The sequence below is a fragment of the Platichthys flesus genome, chromosome 7 (assembly GCF_949316205.1).
Source record: "Platichthys flesus chromosome 7, fPlaFle2.1, whole genome shotgun sequence".
Lineage (NCBI taxonomy): Eukaryota > Metazoa > Chordata > Actinopteri > Pleuronectiformes > Pleuronectidae > Platichthys > Platichthys flesus.
The window spans coordinates 21596925-21615301 of record NC_084951.1 but is presented as its reverse complement, the minus strand read 5'-3'; the positions used below and the strand labels follow the sequence as shown (position 1 = coordinate 21615301).

The 18377-nt window shown below is 41.5% G+C and overlaps 2 protein-coding genes and 2 non-coding genes across 9 annotated transcripts; all 4 read left to right on the top strand.

The window, feature by feature from the left end:
• Positions 1 to 3979: 3979 nt before the first annotated feature.
• prim1 (DNA primase subunit 1) lies at positions 3980 to 7781 on the top strand. Its single transcript, XM_062391053.1, has 13 exons — positions 3980 to 4393; positions 4988 to 5145; positions 5258 to 5364; positions 5496 to 5569; positions 5673 to 5809; positions 5985 to 6043; positions 6186 to 6297; positions 6396 to 6485; positions 6600 to 6732; positions 6829 to 6898; positions 6979 to 7079; positions 7317 to 7415; positions 7501 to 7781. The coding sequence occupies exons 1-13, from the start codon at positions 4285 to 4287 to the stop codon at positions 7518 to 7520; spliced, it is 1269 nt and encodes a 422-aa protein (XP_062247037.1). The 5' UTR covers positions 3980 to 4284; the 3' UTR covers positions 7521 to 7781.
• A 1381-nt stretch (positions 7782 to 9162) lies between these two features.
• On the top strand, positions 9163 to 17335 carry naca (nascent polypeptide associated complex subunit alpha). Of its 6 annotated transcripts, none has more exons than XM_062391542.1 (9): positions 9163 to 9268; positions 10313 to 10387; positions 13456 to 15315; positions 15791 to 15876; positions 16132 to 16209; positions 16315 to 16461; positions 16652 to 16780; positions 16874 to 16996; positions 17213 to 17335. In XM_062391542.1, the coding sequence occupies exons 2-9, from the start codon at positions 10318 to 10320 to the stop codon at positions 17225 to 17227; spliced, it is 2508 nt and encodes an 835-aa protein (XP_062247526.1). In that variant the 5' UTR covers positions 9163 to 9268; positions 10313 to 10317; the 3' UTR covers positions 17228 to 17335. The 6 variants fall into 6 exon arrangements, with proteins under 6 accessions (XP_062247526.1, XP_062247530.1, XP_062247532.1 ...); XM_062391546.1 differs by lacking the exon at positions 13456 to 15315 and adding an exon at positions 12091 to 12804; XM_062391545.1 differs by having other exon boundaries at positions 9239 to 9335.
• Positions 15976 to 16047, top strand: LOC133957895 (small nucleolar RNA SNORD59). Its single transcript, XR_009921658.1, has one exon. It is a non-coding gene; the product is annotated as a small nucleolar RNA SNORD59 (small nucleolar RNA).
• On the top strand, positions 17065 to 17140 carry LOC133957893 (small nucleolar RNA SNORD59). Its single transcript, XR_009921657.1, has one exon. It is a non-coding gene; the product is annotated as a small nucleolar RNA SNORD59 (small nucleolar RNA).
• Positions 17336 to 18377: the final 1042 nt, after the last annotated feature.

Sequence of the window (18377 nt, the reverse complement as noted above, 5' to 3'; positions counted from 1 at the left end):
CGTTACTCAAATGATGAATCGACTCTCAATGGCAATGTCTGTGAAAAGGTCTGAGGCAGGAAGGTAAACAGAAATCTATCAGAATTTATCTCTCACTCTTTCTATCGTGTATATTTTAGATGTTTATCCTCTAATCCAAATGTCGTGTGGGGATGTAAATTATTTTTACATGAAGCGTATGAGTGACTTCACATATGTTTCTACAACACGTAGCATGTACCATGTGGGGGGCCGAGCACTGCCTGCAAACCCTGAATACATGACAGATGGCTTCATCAATCTGAAGTGTAACAGGGGTTTTGAGAGTGTCAGCCATTTGGGGAGCAAGTGGAGCGTGGCGTGTTGTGCCGAACGTAAATGGAAGCAACCGCTCATCTGTCACAGAGGGCTCTTTGATGCCATTAACGTAAAGCGTGAAGCTCTGCACCGGCATGTGGACTGCACCTGCTGCCTGGTGCAGAGATAAACCAGGTAAAATGTTCCTTGCTTCACTTCAATTTCTACCTATGTGCTCTGCTCTATTGTCTCTGCACAGAAAATACATTACCCTTATAGATGCTGACACTAACACTCAACTACTTCAACCTTTCACACCCTCAAGCTCCCGTTCTGCCTCTTGCTGTATCTTTAAGTGATTTTCAAAATATTTAGTTACAGAAAGTTTATCAGGATGAGTCATTCATTCCCTTTCTCCACTATGGAAAAGTCCCTGTCTTTCATTTTCTTATAATAATTATACACGTAAACATGGTTCAGTGGTTAGCGCTGTTGCCACCCAGCAAGAGGGTTACTGGTTGCATGTTCTCCACATGTCTATATGGGTTTGTTTGGGGGGGTGTACTTCAGCTTCCTCCAACAGTATCTAGTTACTGCACTGACATAAGAATAGGATCAATATTTTGATGTAAGTAAGTAAGCAGTATGTCCCAAAATGTTGAGTTATTTCCAAAGAGATAATTTATACTAGAGATACGGAACAGTCATTCCTTATTATGAAACTACTAGAGTTTAAGAAAGTTTCCATGATTTGGGCTTTTTGAATCAGCACCATCGAACACAGTCATTCAACACCTGCTCATGTGTTCAGTTCATTGTGTTTTAGAGGTTTCCTACTGAACTCCGTGTCACCAGTGTTTTCCTGATGAGAAGACACAGCAGTCTGAGATGGTTGCCCACTGTGGTCATCTGAAGACGCGGGGAGTTTTTTTTTTGTAATCCTGAAACTAGGACTCCTCGTGTACAGCTAACATATTGACCTATAGGGCTGGCTAACATGCTCTGTGGGCACCTGACGATTGTCTGACCTAGATTTATCAAGCACTGGGTTGAAAGGTGCTTTTTTACCCCTTGTTTCACTCTTACCTAACTCCCTCCACTGACATTTAGTGTTTGTGTGTGTGTGTGTGTGTGTGTGTGTGTGTGTGTGTGTGTGTGTGTGTGTGTGTATGTCAACATATAGTGATGCTAGAGGAGAGACAGACAGAAAGGCATTAATCCCAAATCCAACTGTAATCATCTTCTAGAAAGGACCCAAAAATGAAAAACCCATCACAACCCCAATGCCTTGCAGCTGAACAATTTGCATAATTCGAGTACGTCATGGTTGAGAGCTCTCGCATTATGTAGATCAGGGTACGAATAAAGAGTATTAACATAAACACAAGTGCAATCATGAGGTGGAAATGTATTGCTGTGCACAGTTACGGTCAGACCAATACCGGCCTGTTAATTGCTGTTGAAAATGCCACAGTTTACTGATGCTGCATGCGAAGGAGAAATTTGCTCATGATCATACATTTAGTGCAAAGGTATTTCTTATGGGTATGCTAAAAAACTGGGTGAAAGCAGCAGTGGAGGATTGTCCCCACTCTCAGCATCTCTCTGTCTGACAGTTGTAGAAAGGAGGATAATAGATGATAAATAAATGGAGAGAATAAGAGTGGTGGGGGTTTGGTGTGTCAGTTCTCTAAAAGGATATTGACACACAAATAAGGTTGTTGTAATCATAGAGAGGGGTGCCAACAATACAAGTGATGAGATGAGACCGAATTGATAAGATTATAGAGCCAATCATATCGAGGCAAATGTGTAGTAAAACTGTGCATAGGGTTTTTTTTTCATATCAAAAGTACAATAACTGACAAGAGCTCTTAACGCTGCCCAGCTCTCGACCTTCAGTCTGAACAGCGCCACTTCAGGGTGATAGGGTTTCACAGTGGCTGCATGAAAAGATAGAAGTAAAGCCACATTATTGCTGAGCAGAAGAGGGGCACACCGGCTTTTGTTCGGGATGCATAAAGTGCCCTTTTCAAATGTCAGAGCAGTGCTTGAACCATGCACTTTGCATGTACCTGCACTCGTATCACACAGAGGAGGTCATAAATTAGAAACATTTTGACCAAAAGAAATCAAAGAAGGACTTGTGTGGTCTCTCTCTAGACCCCGGCTCACTTATAATTACACTCATGATGCTGAATGCTAGTGGTCTTATTGTAATCTCGGAAAAATCTGTGACGAAGAATTTCAGTAGCATTTATTTGCAAATTCCAGGGAAGTGGAGTTAAATGTACCAAACCTGACAATGTTGTGATGTGATTGTACTGCCCTCTATAGGTGGGGAACAGAAAATGCAGTGCATAAAGAGCCATGAAACCTCAACACAATGAAAATAGAGGAATGTTTTATAATGGAGAGCGTCGAATACTTCTCTGTGGTATCTGAAAAGAGTATGTTGCAGTAAAATACTTCTAGATTACAGGAGCTGTAAGATGATGGTTCTTTTTGATAATAATAATAACAATAATACATTTTACTTATAGGCACCTTTCACAGAACTCAAGGCAGATATAGAAAACAGAACAAAAAAAACTTAAAAAAAAGATGAATGAAATGGAGAATAAAACATTATGTTGGTTGCCCAGATGGAAAACAATCAGACTGAATATGCCAGATTAAAAAAAAAGATGGATAAGATAAGGGTGACATTGTAGTTTGTAAATCAACCTTTAATGGAGTTTGAGAAAAATTTGATCTGTGTTCACATAACAATGTAGTGATGATAGCAAAATATCATATTTATATATGTACAAATGTAGGAAATGTAGCTCAAGTGCTCAGTGGCGATTCTAGAAAATTTTACATGGGGTGGCAGAAGGGTGGCAAGTTAAATTCAAGGGTGGCAAATCACACACAAAAAGTCAAGTCAAGTCAAGTATTTTTATTGTTGGAAACACACATGCCAGGTGTCTATATGTATTTATTTATACCAATCGCTAATGAAAACAGTTAACATATTTATAATTCGAAATTCGTCCCAGCCTTTATACCACATACACAATAGGGTCTATAGCATATAACCGAGTCATCCTCTCACATTTTAATGCAGCTGTATAGCGAGCTAGCTACTAGTCCTATCGACTTTTGCAAGCTAGCAATTAAATAAACGATTGGAATTACAACGGAATTGTCTATCACATATGACCACCCATCACATTTTCTTGATTCAAGTTTCAGCTGTACTGTACCTTTTTTCATCACTGCAAGCGTACAGTTGGCTTGTCTCCAGTTCTTTGGCTTTCAAACCGTTTCTGTCTTCATTTGAATGAAGCGGCAGATGCGCACGGTGAGAAGAGAGCAAATAGGATTCATGGACTCAACCATTTTACAGGGGAGGGTGGACATAAAGATTTTAGTTCTTAAACAAGTTACCAATGAGATCAACAGCTTCAGTAGCAAAAAATATAATACCATTCAATAAATGTATATTGGAGACACTTCTAACAACCTGGGTGGCAAGTGGGGTGATAAGCATTTTTTTAGGGGTGGCAGCTGCCACCCCTTGCCACCCCGGTAGTTTCGCCACTGCAAGTGCTCTTCTTATTCTTTACCTTTTTTCAAAAGAAGTGACTACATGTCCCATGATCCCTCATCTCGCGCCTCACTTCCGGCGGTCGATTCGTCGCAGTACAATTATGACAAGGTTCAGTAAAGTGACAGCTGACGTCCTGTAGGCTCCTCATAGTGACATCACACATCTAAAACACATTTACTCTCGATATCAGCTCACTCGTCATATTTTCTTTTTCAGTTTGACCAAACGTCTCTCCTTTAAAAGTCACTTCCTGGATTTTGGTGACGACATCGTCTGCTCCTCGTCTCATTGGTTGTGTCCGCTGCTTATGCGTTTTTTCCCGCGTTGTTCACCAACACACAGACGCTGGGAGTCGCGGGAAAGTTTAACGCTGTTATACACGTTCGCCGGAGAAGCGTGCTCACCACCGGGAGATGCCGTCCTCCGGTTACGACTCGGGCTGCCTGCCGGATCTCCTGCCGCTGTATTACCGCCGCCTCTTCCCTTTCTCTCAGTATCACCGCTGGCTCAACTATGGAGGAGGTGACTGACAGGGATTAGACAGGACAGTAACATCCTGTTAGCTTATTGTTAGCTATCCTCCTGTTGTTAGTGACTTTGTGACAGCTGTGGTTGGTCTGTTTTCCTGTTAAAAATTGAAACACTCAGTTATCAGTTTATTAGGCACACCTAGCTGAAACTGATGGCTTGTGTGGTGCTGTTGATATTTAATAAGTTGGCCTGCTTCAGTATTTATGGTAAATCTGTCACAACATAAGCAAGAACACAAAGTTGCTCATCACAAACAGCTCATTGAAAGGCGTCATTTCATTAGATGATGTTCATATTTTAGTAGGTGTTCTTAAACTGACCACTGAACGTATTTGTTGTTGTATGGTTAAGGACTGAAGAGAGTAACCATGTCATGTGTCCAAGACGTTTATATCAATAGAGTTGGCTAAGTAAAAGAAGCACCTGTGGATAGAATGCAATACAGTCATCACCACAATCTCAATCTAAGTGATCTTGTGATTGAGTAAACAACGAGTTTTAGCTAAGTGTGCCTTATAAACTGGTCACTGACTGTCTGTCCGCTGAGTCTGAGAGGTTAATATGTTGTGTCTTCTTGAACCTCAGTGCAGAAGAACTACTTTCACAACCGGGAGTTCTCCTTCACACTCAAAGATGACATCTACGTGCGCTACCAGTCGTTCACCACGCAGAGCGAGCTGGAGAAGGAGATCCAGAAGATGAACCCCTACAAGATTGACATCGGAGCAATATACAGTCACAGGGTGAGATTGCTTGTGCCTATCAGATGCACTCGTACAGGACTCTGTCTCTGGAGGGGCCTTTGCTGTTTGTGCAGGAACATTTAAAGATAGAGTGTCTGTTTGTCGCCCACAGCCAAACCAACACAACACAGTGAAGTCTGGAAGCTTCCAGGCCCTGGAGAAGGAGCTGGTGTTTGATATTGATATGACAGATTATGACGATGTCAGAAGCTGTTGCAGGTAAATGGATTATAAGATTAACTTTAGCTGACGTTTAAATATGTCTTATTGTCCTAAATTACCATCTATATCCATTTTTCATTACTTAGACTTTTTAATTCAACATATTCTGACATAAACTCTTATTTTAGTGCTGCAGACATTTGTTCCAAGTGCTGGACCCTGATGACCGTTGCTATTCATATCCTTGATAGAGCTCTTCGAGGTTTGTTTGCCTTTTGATTTTGTGTCCAGGCATCTGCTCGTGTTATTTTTATTTGTGGCAAAACTAACATGAAGCACTTACTTTGTTTTATGTGACATTCCAGAGGACTTTGGTTTCCAGCACCTGTTGTGGGTTTATTCTGGCAGAAGAGGAGTTCATTGCTGGGTGTGTGATGAAGCTGCCAGGAAGCTCTCTGTAGCTGCACGCTCTGCTGTTGCAGAATACCTGAGCCTGGTGAAGGTAACAGCCTCTAGTGAATAATGAGGACATCTCTCATGACATAGTTCAGACCTAGACTGCCACCAAACCGATTGCTTAGCTATTCTAAAGATTAATTTACTTTTTTAAAGCTGTGAGGAACAGTGAACGACTTCTGTGTGCAAACCAGTCAGTACATTTTTGTGCTGATTAACAGGGGGGTGACGAGATGGTGAAGAAAGTGGTGCTGACAGATCCTCTTCATCCTTTAATCAAGTAAGAATCTGATTGTTTGAAGCTGTTACTGTTTGTGTTCTGTCTTAATGTTTGTGTGTAATTTCACTGATTGTCGTTAAGGTTGTCCTCTGTGTTGGATGTTGCGTCTTCAACTGTTTAAAAGTCTGTTTCATCTCAACAGAGAGTCTTTGGCAGTGGTGGAGAAATACTTTCCCCAGTATGCACTACAGGATCAGGAGATACTGAGCCGCAAGGAGTCTGTGGACAAAGTGCTGGCAATGGTTCCTGAAGATATCCTTTTCACAGTTTGATGTGTATTCACGAGAACAGGCACAATGGAGCTGGTGGTTAAACAGCATTTTCTCTCTTGACCTTAACTCATCTCTTACATGTTAGAAAAGAATTGCAGCAGGATTTCCAAAATGAGAAGAAACCTGACAGTCGTTGGAAACTGATTAAGGATCAAGCCATAAGGAAACAGGTGTGTAATTTTCAATGTTTTACCCAAGGACATTTAAAGTTTTTTTTAGACATTTCAAAAAATGGCATATGACCGAGACACGGGAAGTGACAGAGGCCCCATCTATTCCTCCAGGGCACCGTCAAGAAGGGTCAACACTTTGAGAAAGAAATCATGCTGCAGTATTGTTACCCACGGCTCGACGTCAATGTCAGTAAAGGTGTGAACCATTTGCTGAAGAGCCCGTTCAGTGTCCACCCCAAAACAGGTGAGTGCAGATCTAATGAGATAGAATAATGCCTTCAATGGTGAACATGTCACTGACTGAGTCTCACTGGGACTTCTCTCTTCTAACTCGGTCCAGGACGCATTTCCGTTCCCATGGACCTCAAAGAATTAGAAACGTTCAATCCCTTTGATGTGCCCACAATCAGGTGAGCCATAACTTAAATGCCCTAGTGCTCTGTTGTGTGGACTATCTGAGTTGATGTTGTGACTACTCTTTTTTTCCTAGCCTGATCTGTGAGGAGCTGGATCGGCCCAGAACAGGAGAAGAGGAGTCGGAGGACGTGAAGGAAAACGAGAAGGATTCAACAGAGAGACGAAAGATCAGAGGTGAAATTCTGAAATCTGAGTGTCAGTCCTACTGCATCACATTGTTTTACGTTACATATCATAGTGACAAATACCACTCACACTGTTTATATAAGTCAAAAATATGGAATTAATAGACTTAATTGTTCATAGTGAAAGTTACCGGTACTTGCTTCTTTAAAGTCCAAAACTTTACTTACAGTATTTTGATTAAAGTGCATCTGAATATTTCCGTTAACTGATTCATTTTCTTTACAGATTACAAAAGAACCAGTTTGGCAAAGTATGTGAAATACTTCGATCAGTTTCTGGATGGAATGGCTCGAACGTGGAAAGGAGAACTTCTGAAAAAGAGTGGTAGGTTTTAATTATGGTAGATTAAATGATGAGCGGTTTTACATTCATGTTTCATCAGCATTCTTTCTCCTATTTTTTCTTTTAGATCTTGAGAAAGAATTCTGAACTGGATCAACGATCAGAAAGTCGAACGATTTCTGATGCTGAACTGTTGTGGCTTCATGTTTTGGTGGAATATTGCCATTTGCTCAGAGAAACAGTCATTTTCAATTTCAAATCTGTTTTATTATACTCTTACTCTTATCAGATTCAGCCATAATACGTTTATAAACTAAATAGGATTAAATCATCTTATAATGTTAATTTTTAATTTCCTACTTGTTGCTACTGTACAGTTATTTGTGAAAATAAATTTTGGTATACCTACTTTCATAAGCTTGTATTCTAATTACTCTGTTTTTATTGAACTCTATAATGTTTTATAAAAATATTAGTCCATATTCAGTCCAAATATAGAATTTTGGACTCTTATCAGCTCTTCTACTAATAATGTCCTTAAAGAACGGTACAAAATCTCTCTTTGGATTGTATCAGTTCACCCACATGGTTCCAAACATCACTAGTATGTTAATCTTTATTTTAGGGTTTATAAGTTGTCAACACGAGCAATAGAACATTATATACTGTATTCCCCATCTGACAATCTATTTGTTTCTAATCTGCTTTTATTACAGCATTGACGTCCTTCAGTGGTGCATTGTACATCGTGCATCCAGGGTACAGTGCTTAAAGGTTTGAGGTCTTGTTTGTCAGCAGGATTCCACAAAAAACACTCTACGGATTTCCACAGTACTAAGTAGAAGGATGGGACACCAGCCAAGAAAGGGCCTGTTTAATAATGACAAAGATGTGGATGCAGGAAATGTGTTTACTGAGTTGTTGCCTCTCTTGCAAAAAGTGAATACGACACTTATCAAGACACCTACCTGGTTACATTTTACAAGTGTCAGAAAAAACCACAACAAATTCTCAATAAAGTACCTGATTAATCACATGTATGCTCACAGTAATCAGAAAACATCTGATATATCCATATTTCTTTATAAAAATCACTTACATTATCTGTGATGTGACTTAAGTTGTTTAAGAAATCTTCTTGTGTCAAAAAATGTCCAGTGGCTATCCACACATAAGCAAATCCAGAGCAGAGAAGGGAGGGAATCTGATGCTTGTAAAGAGAAAAGAGTCAAAACACACAATATATATGGATCAGACAAATGGCACCATTAATCTAATGTCCCATGTCACTTCTTAACATTGGGACCCCAGTTAAATGCAAAATGAGAAAGGAGAAAAGTTGTGAAAAAATGTGTTAAAGGAAATTATTCTGAATTTAGCAATGTTGTAGATAACCCATGCAAAGTGACCAACACTGCTTACACAACATACTTTTCTTCGTGTTGATTCCCCAGGGAACTATTCAGGTACGTCTAGGTGACTCATATCAAAGAGCCTAGTTTTACTTACCTATCTAAGGTGTATTGGACCATTATTAAAAGTGCGGTATAATAAATAAATTCCTATTATTATAGTAGTTGTAATTGTTCCTGTATTATTATTGCTTATGCAATAAAAATAAACTATGACAGGTCCTGTATCCTCCATCCGTTTACTGTGAAAGTCTAAGACTGTACAAGTACTTTTGAAGGGCAGTTGTGAATACAGCAGTAAAAAAAAAAAAAAAAACAGTAGTTTTTCAGAAGTCTCAAAAAACGTCATTGAGGTAAAATAACTACGTTCTGTCCCTTCAAATAACCCGGAAGTAGAAAGTCCGCCTGTAAAGCGGATATCACCGTCACGCGGGGGTCAGGAGTTCTCTCTCACAGCCATCTTGGATATAACGTCCAGAGTCGGTGAGTGTCTCTGCGGACAATCCAACATCATCCAGCCGTTTCTTACAAATCCTCGTCTCCGTTAAAGGTGTCGTATGCTCAGTTAAAGTCCCGTCGTCAGGCCTGTTCGGCTATTGTTACGCCATCGGCCTCCCGTTCACCGGTTTATCCGCCGTTGTGTCACCGATTACCGGTTCAAAATGGGGGAACATGATGACTACCCGTGTGTGTACGAGCCGCCTGTCAGGGCCGGCGAGGGAGGAAGGGTTTCACCCGAGTGAGCTGGTGGCTTCCCCGGGAGTAAAACCAGAGGGGAGAGCCGTGGGAAGGGAAATTGGTTAATTAGCTGGTTAGCTTCCTCCCCGGTGGAGTTTAACGGAAGAAGTTAGCTTAGCTTCCATCCAGGGGAAAGTAACGCCACAGCTGATGCTCACAAGCTAAAGCGTGGGCTCGGTGCGGCTATGACAACTGCTGCAGTCCGGTTCGTAAGCGTTGTGTCATGTGTTGACTAAGAAATCCGCGAATCAGTGAATCCATAACAAATCTCGAGTTAACCTTTCTTTATATTCAACCTTGAGGGCGAACTGAGCTTTATAGGAATGCCATCTTGTCTTTTCACAAATACTTGAGAGCAGTCATAAAAATCTGTTTGTTGAACGGGGTTTACAACATTTCCTGTTAATCTAGTTCACATTTGACTTTGTTTTAATGTAACAGTTTTAGGTGTGGACCTGATTGTTACACTTTTTGCAAAGTTGATGGAAAAAAATGAGAAAAATGTTTTATTTTGTAATCGTTCATACGTGATCAATACTGTAATGTTTAAACTGTGATGCCCTACATCCCATGTGAAGACAAAGTCTTAACCCATAGTCACACACTGCAAGAGATGAGCTTACCTTCAAATTAAATTAGGGATGCTGAAAATACTTGCACACATATTGGGATTCAACAGTTTTGGGCTTAAATTGATTGGATAAATTATCCAAATTTGATTAGTTTCAGTTTATTAAGTCTTGTGGGATTAAATTGTTTATACTTTATTTGTTTTTTCTTCCTCAAAAGCAACCATGCCCGGTGAAGCCACAGAAACGGTCCCCGTCACTGAGCAGGAGATGCTGCAGCCACAAGTGGAGACTGGTTCGTATATTTTAAACTTCACATGCCTGCAATAGTGTGTTTTTAAAGAAAGGGGTCCTTGAACTCTCCAAACCTGTGAAGTGGTCAACAAATTGTGGAGGAATCCATATTGGATTGCTGGGTGGTTATTTGGTTAAAGCAGTTGACTCAGCTGCCTGGTCACTTGAGTTGACGTAACAGGTGACAGTTATTTTGACTATCACCAGCCATGTGTTCAGGCAATAGCAACGGTAGTTTGCTTGCTAAGTTATCTGCAGTGGGGAAGTGGCTTCACTTGCCTTGAAGAGTTATCCAGGACCCCTCTCTTTATTTATACAAACTCACAAAGGAGTGTGGTGACTTGCACTGACAACTGGACACGATGCATGATGTTTGTTGTGGGTTTCCCCTGTGAAAAGTGAATGACTTTAACCCAGTTTGTGTATAACAGTTGTTGCCTTGTTGGGGGATGGTGCCGATTATTCTGTGTTGCATATCTAGATTTAGGATTGTAAAATGTGTGTCAATAGTTTCTCTAACATCGATATTAACAACTTACTTTATTTTATTCCGGATACATTTAAATGCAAATCACACTGTATGTATATATATATATACATACATACACAATGGGTTGACTTGTTAGTTGAAGGCTTTTAACCTGGATTTATTTAGTTTTTGTTTAGTTTTCTTTCGGACGGGAAGTTGGAGCAGAAATTCAATTTTTGCTTCAACAGTGAATCAGATTTTCAGAATAATTCCATTAAGCTTAAAGATCTTATCCATCAACTTTCACCAATAAACACTCATGGTTTTCATGGTCTGTAAGTGGGTGGAGGTTCTTACTCAGGGGTGTGACCAAGACTCATATACTAACTGATCAGTTGCAGCTGGTAACTGAGATGCCTTGCCAAGTTACTTAGGATTTTTAGTCATTCATATACTAACTATTCAGTATTTCTCCACATAGTTGCCAGGGAGCGGTGCAATAATTCATCCTGAGCTATAAAAGTAATTAAGAGTTCAAATAAATGCAAGTCCAGTATTCACAAGGGTTTTTCATATTTACACTTTTTTGTCCAGATAATCAGGTTCTGGTTTGTTTGTTCTTTTTTTTCTCCTCGGGGTGATTTGTTGAGGCAGGTTTAAATGCAGTAAAAACACATGGGTCTTAAGTAAAATATTTTGGAGCACTGTATCCATATGTGCTTTGCATTTTGGAATGCTGCAGAGAGCAAACTCTAGCAGCTTATGTAGTAATGAGGGACAAGGTACTTCACATGGTTTTTCCTTGATTTTGGTTAAGTTGTATTCGTTGTGTGCAATAAACTAAACCGGGGGGGGGGGGGGGGGGGATGTTAAAGTTTACAACTTGAAGAGCAAACAAACTAGAAAATCTAATACGGATCATCTTGGAATATAAATGGATTTATGGTTTATTTTTAATGCACCTGGCTGCTGTTTGGTTTAAAGGTCTTAAAACACTTCTCTCACATTCGGACACTGCATGGATGGGCACTTTTTCCGTCTTTGAGTGCATCAACACCCCCTCTGTTTCTAAACGGGCAAATCAAGAGCCACTTCCACATCACTGAACTTCCTTACACGTGTGGAGCACCGTTTCTTTTTCACTAGTATATTTATTAAGCTCTTACAATCTGCAATTTGAGCTCCTCAACTGTTATTTTCCTTCCCCATTACTGCCGCTGCTCTTCCCTCATCAGCTGCAGGAGTACTGATAACTACTACTCCTGAGATGGCTGTTCCCACAGTGAACAAAGAAGTGCCACTGGAGAGTCTTCCAGAACCCCCTGCTCCTGCCCAAGAGATAAGCCCCCCAGAAACTAGCATTGAGTCACGTATTGATCCACCAAATGGTGTTGCTGCAGCTCAAGAAATGGCCGAACAAACAGAAAAGAGTGGCCTGGAAGCATCACCAGTTTCACAGCAAGTAACAGCTGCTGACCCAGCAGAGGCTTCCGCTGGTCTGCCAGTTCCTGAAGAGTCCATGCCTTCACCCAAAGCTCCAACTGAAGAGGTGCAAAGTCAGGAATCTGTGGTTGCTGCTGAAGAATTGGTTGGTGAAGAGGCTAAGCAGATTCCTGTTGAAGCTAATCCCTCAGGAGAAGAGACGGAAACAGTGGCAGAAGAAATGCCAGGTGATCCTGAACCATCTGCTCCGGAACCATCTCCTCCTAAACCTTCTGCTCCTGAAGATGTCAGTTTAAACGGCGAAGACACAAAAATTGAAGTAGAGAGTCCAAGAAACCTTACCCTGAATGCAACTCAAGAAGTATTGCCTGGTGTTGTGAACATTGACGTGGCCACTCAAAAGGAAACCCTCGTCAAAGAACCTGTTATACTTCTTCCCAAGGTCGTTCAGTCTAAGGGGACCGCCAAATGTGAAGGCCCATCTATTACCACTCGCCACCTGTCAGGTTGGTTTTAGCAGCGTCCCCTTCCCCCCCAACCTTTTTTGAATTGTATTTCTGGACCGCTCCATCTTATCCAGGTTCAGTAGAAACGACTTGTTTTCCACGCAACAAAATTGAAGTGACAATTTTGAGTGGGAAAGTCGGCTAAATTAAGGTCATTCTGATTGGTCAGTGTGGGTCATGGCTCTTTCAGCGTTAAATCTTGTTTTCGTCTCCAAGTCTTTCATTATCATCTGTAAAAGGGAAATTATTCTTTCCATAACAGATTTTCATACAATCAGTAACAAGGTTGTCATTAAAATGGAAATAAAATAAAAAATGTATAAGACATTTTTAAAGACAAAATAAATTATTGAATCACTAGGCCACTTGCGCTGTGTTATGTAGCAGAGTCCCTTGTTGTAATATAGGGATGTATGACATTTTATGTGCATCGTTCTTTTATCCTAAGTGCATCCTGACTAAATCTAAAATGTGGTTTTCTGTGTGGAGGTTGGTATTGTGCATTTTGAGTGGCAGTTTGTATCAAACTTTGAAATAAGGCAGGTCCTTTTCCTAACCCTAAAAATATGGTTGCATCTTGGTTTGTTAACTGGCATGAGTAAGACTTAAACAATCCAGGTAAAAAAAATTAAAGAATCTTTTTCTATTCAGCTACACCTCCTGCCCCAGCTTCTTCCCAGCAACCTCAGGCCACTTCTGGCCCTGCTAAGCCCAAAGGCAAAGATGCCAAGAGTGCTCAGGGTTCCTCTGCCCCAAAGGCTGTCCCTGGCAGAAGAAAACGCTCTTCTATGTCTGCCTCTTCCTCCTCTCCCACGTCACCAAAAACAACTCCCTCCTCTACCCCCCTGTCACCTGTGACCTCTCCCCTAGCCGCCTCACCTGCTAGTTCCACACCTTATCATGCTAATCGCTCCACTCCAAAAGTTGTCAAGGCTGGAAAGCAAGGAAAACCTAAGAAAGGAGAGGCATTTGTGCCTGCCTCTCAGGAGTGCAAGGTTACAGCAGCAGAGGCTCCATTAGCTGAAGCTAAACATGCCCCGGCCGAGACAAAGAAACCCTCACCTGCTGCTTTTAAAGTTACTTCAAAGCCTGCTGTAGCTGCACCCGTTTCTTTTTCGGAAACTCTTCCCTCAAGCCCTCCTAAACCATTTGAAGTTAAAGTAGCCTCATTAAAAACTGTTACTTCAGCTGCTGACGATGAACTGCCTCCACTTATCCCTTCTGAAAAGTCAATTCAAATGCCTGTAGTTGTACCCCTTGTTGAGAAACGTGCTCCTGTCGAGGCTAAACCTGCCCCAGTTGAGGCTGCTAAGCCAGCCGTCGAGGCTAAACCTGCCCCAGTTGAGGCTGCTAAGCCAGCCGTCGAGGCTAAACCTGCCCCAGTTGAGGTTGCTAAGCCAGCTGTCGAGGCTAAACCTGCCTCAGTTGAGGCTGCTAAGCCAGCCGTCGAGGATAAACCTGCCCCAGTTGAGGCTGCTAAGCCAGCCGTCAAGGCTAAACCTGCCCCAGTTGAGGCTGCTAAGCCAGCCGTCGAAGCTAAACCTGCCCCAGTTGAGGCTGCTAAGCCAGCCGTCAAGGCTAAACCTGCCCCAGTTGAGGCTGCTAAGCCAGCCGTCGAGGCTAAACCTGCCCCAGTTGAGGCTGCTAAGCCAGCCGTCGAGGCTAAACCTGCCCCAGTTGAGGCTGCTAAGCCAGCCGTCGAGGCTAAACCTGCCCCAGTTAAGGCTGCTAAGCCAGCCGTCGAGGCTAAACCTGCCCCAGTTGAGGCTGCTAAGCCAGCCGTCGAGGCTAAACCTGCCCCAGTTGAGGCTGCTAAGCCAGCCGTCGAGGCCAAACATGCCCCAGCTGAGGCTGCTAAGTCAGCCGTCGAGGCCAAACATGCCCCTGTTGAGGTTGTTAAGCCAGCTGCTGAGGTCAAACCTGCCCCAGTTGAGGTTGCTAAGCCGGCTGTTAAGGCCGAACATGCCCCTGTTGAGATTGCTAAACCGGCTGTCGAGGCCAAACCTGCCCCCCTTGAGGATGTTAAGCCGGCTGCCGAGGCCAAACCTATTACTGATGAGGTTCCTAAACAAGTCAAGGAAATTAAAGCTGCTCCTGCTGAGTTTTCAAAACCAGATGTCAAGCCGGTACCTGTTGAGGTTGTCAAGCCAGTTACAGAACCTAAACCAGCAGTTGCTGAGGTTACCATGCAAGCTCCTGTTAAGGATGCTAAACTAGTAACAGAGGTGAAATTGGTTGAGGTCAAGACTGCACCTGAAGATGTTGCCACGCCTGCTAAGCCTGCAGCTGAAACTTCATCTGCTCCCTTAAAACCAGCTCAAGTTGAGCCTGCCGTTCCTGCCCCAGCTCCTCGTAAACTCACATTTGCAGAGGCACTTGCAAAACCTGTCCCTGTTAAACCTGAAGTTGAGGAAATAAATACAATTTCTGAACCCGTCTCATCACCCAAACCTGCCCCCACACCTGCTAAAACACCAGCCAAGTTGGAGCCTGAGATCAAGGATGACAAGGGTATTTTCTTTTTCCTCTCTTTCTGTGCATCTATTTTTCCAACTGTCACTGCCACCTGGCATCTGCTGCAATACTTATAAATGCCATATTCCAAGGTCATGACAAAAAAAGGGTTGGCTAGGAATTTTTTATGCTTTAAACAATGGGGTGCTACACAGCTGTCATAATGGATGCTCCTTGTTTTGGAGACAAATTATTTGTTTTTGCCCTTTTTATTTTTGGTCATATGATGTGAGTCGTTAGTTGGTTAAATTTCTTGATGGTCTGGTTCATATGGTTTTAAAATGAAGGGGAATTGTTCGCAATACGTCCAGAGTGCACAGTTGATTTGAATTTGAGTGAGCATTAAGCTTTGGCAATACAAATGTTTCTATATTTTCCAGGAATGATGCAGCTTATTTGCAGGAAAACTCAGGTCTGTAACCCTGTTAAATGCACGATGATGTGACTTATGGTCTCCTGTTGGTTTCTGTAGGATCTGGCACTGAGTCAGACAGCGATGACTCAGTCCCTGATCTGGAGGAACAGGACTCTGCACAGACACAGACACAGCAGGCTCAGGTGAGTCTTCATTCTGCTTTCTAATATATGGCTGCCTTGAGTCCAAACATAAGCTTGACTCATATTAAACCTTTTAATGTAGATGTTGTGGTTTCTGACTCTTCGGTGATTATTAATACAGTGACTTTCGTTCTTCTGAGTATAATGAAGCCAACCTCTGTTCTGAGAAGAGAAAAAAACGTTTGAGTGACTAGCATGAGAATTATTAGTTTATTTACTTGTTGACCTAAAATGTGGATGAATGTTCTCTTAAAGCTTGCAGCAGCTGCTGAGATCGACGAGGAACCTGTCAGCAAAGCCAAACAGAGCCGCAGTGAAAAGAAGGCACGGAAGGTACTGGTCTTAACTTTTTTTTTTATTTAAGTCAACATCTTTTCTTGATCACTTTGTAATGATTCAAATTGGACACATTTTAAAGATTATTTATATATCTTGCAGGCAATGTCAAAGCTTGGTCTCAGGCAGGTAACAGGGGTCACCAGGGTCACAATTCGCAAATCAAAGAACATCTTGTTTGTCATCACCAAACCAGACGTCTACAAGAGCCCTGCATCAGACACATACATCGTCTTCGGTGAAGCCAAGGTATGAAGCCGAAATGACACCATCCACATCTGTGTTTGTCCCTTCCTATTGTGTCAAATGAACTGACTGTTTTAACTAATTTTACTTTTTTCTCACAGCATTTCAGTCGAGGTGTGAGTGTAAAACCTCAGCTAAAATGTTAATGTCATGTATTGGTGTCTCACTTTGCTCTCTATCTCTCACACTACAGATTGAAGATCTTTCCCAGCAAGCCCAGCTGGCTGCCGCAGAAAAATTCAAGGTACAGGGAGAAGCTGTATCAAACATCCAAGAAAACACACAGACGCCAACAGTACAGGAGGAAAGCGAAGAAGAAGAGGTAAGTCGCAGTTTTAATCAAGTAACACAATTGAATAGGAATTATTTAATGATCTGAGGAGTTTAATATTTTCCTGCTCTATTTTTTTCACAGGTTGATGAAACCGGAGTTGAGGTTAAAGACATTGAACTCGTCATGTCGCAAGCCAACGTGTCGCGGGCGAAGGCTGTACGGGCCCTGAAAAACAACAATAACGACATTGTCAATGCTATTATGGTAAGACTTAAACAAACTTTTCTAGTGTCATTTTTTTGTAATCATTCCACTCAACAAGCCATCTTAACTCTTCAGTGATGATTGATACAGTGACTTTCGTTCTTCTGAGTTTCACTGAAGCTAACATTTTCTGTCCTGAGAAGAGAGACACTCTCCAAACTGGGAAAAAAAGTCTTAGAAACATTTGCTAACAAACTTTTCTTGTTCCCTTTGCAGGAATTGACGATGTAATGGGACTGTGTCAACGAGGAGTTGGAGAAATGTTGCTGATTTAATCTAAGCTCGTTTATACAATTTATACCCAAGATGGAAATAAAGTTGTGGCTTGATAAAATGAAACATTTGTGTTTGCGGTTCATTGATAAAAGGGGGCAGGGTGTGGCTTATTGCAGTGGATTATTAACCTGGTCAAGGAAAGGATGGAGCAGGTGAATTTATACAGGGATCTACTTGAAATATTTATTCCTTATTGTCATGTTTCTTCTATTTTCTATACATTCCATATTGAGAGGTAACCAAGACCTCAGCTTTTTTGGGTTATGGACATTGAGCTATTTCCTTCTCCTTATTTTCAACTTTTGTAGTTGTTTAAAGAGGAAACATGGAGGTGTATGACGTGCAACAATGTTCCCCCACCCGGATGCACACTCCACTTTGAGCTTAACTTGATCATTAACAGGCTTGTAGGGCAGAGGTGAATAGCCACCTCTTTGTCCACAGTTGATCAGTTTACTAAAATATCAAGTATATACTTGTTTAACCCAATAGACTGCTGTTAGCCTAATCAGCCCTCAACACCTCAATGTACAAAAACGTAGTGATTGATAAAGGTTAACAATGTAGCACCTATACTATCAACAGATTTCAATGCTCTGGAATAAATAAGATATGAGAAAGGCAGGTCTGTAACTGATGGATTTGACTTCACCATTTAATAAAATAAACTCAGCACTTGTCTTATCGACTTAAAGTGACTAATGTAACATTTGCTCATAGAAGTTCTTATAAAGACAAGTGCGACACACCCATCCTACAGTCACACAGTTGATCTTAATTAGACTCGGAGCACGTCCTCCCCTCAAATGTTTTGTGACTGTTGTTATGGCTGCACCCATCTTCTACCCAACCACACCCCAGGAGACCTGTCCTCTGGAGATGGTACAGTCACGTCAGCATGGACTCCATAGATGAATGCGACAGAAGAGTGAAGCAACAAACTGCAAATTCCTTCTTCATTCAAGAATTGTACTTAAATGAAAATATGTTATGTAATTCTAATAAACACATGGGAGAAAATTAAATATTCATTCTATTTTGGATTATAAATCCTAAAAGGAAAAATAAATCTTGATGATTGAATTACTAGGAGAAGAACACATTT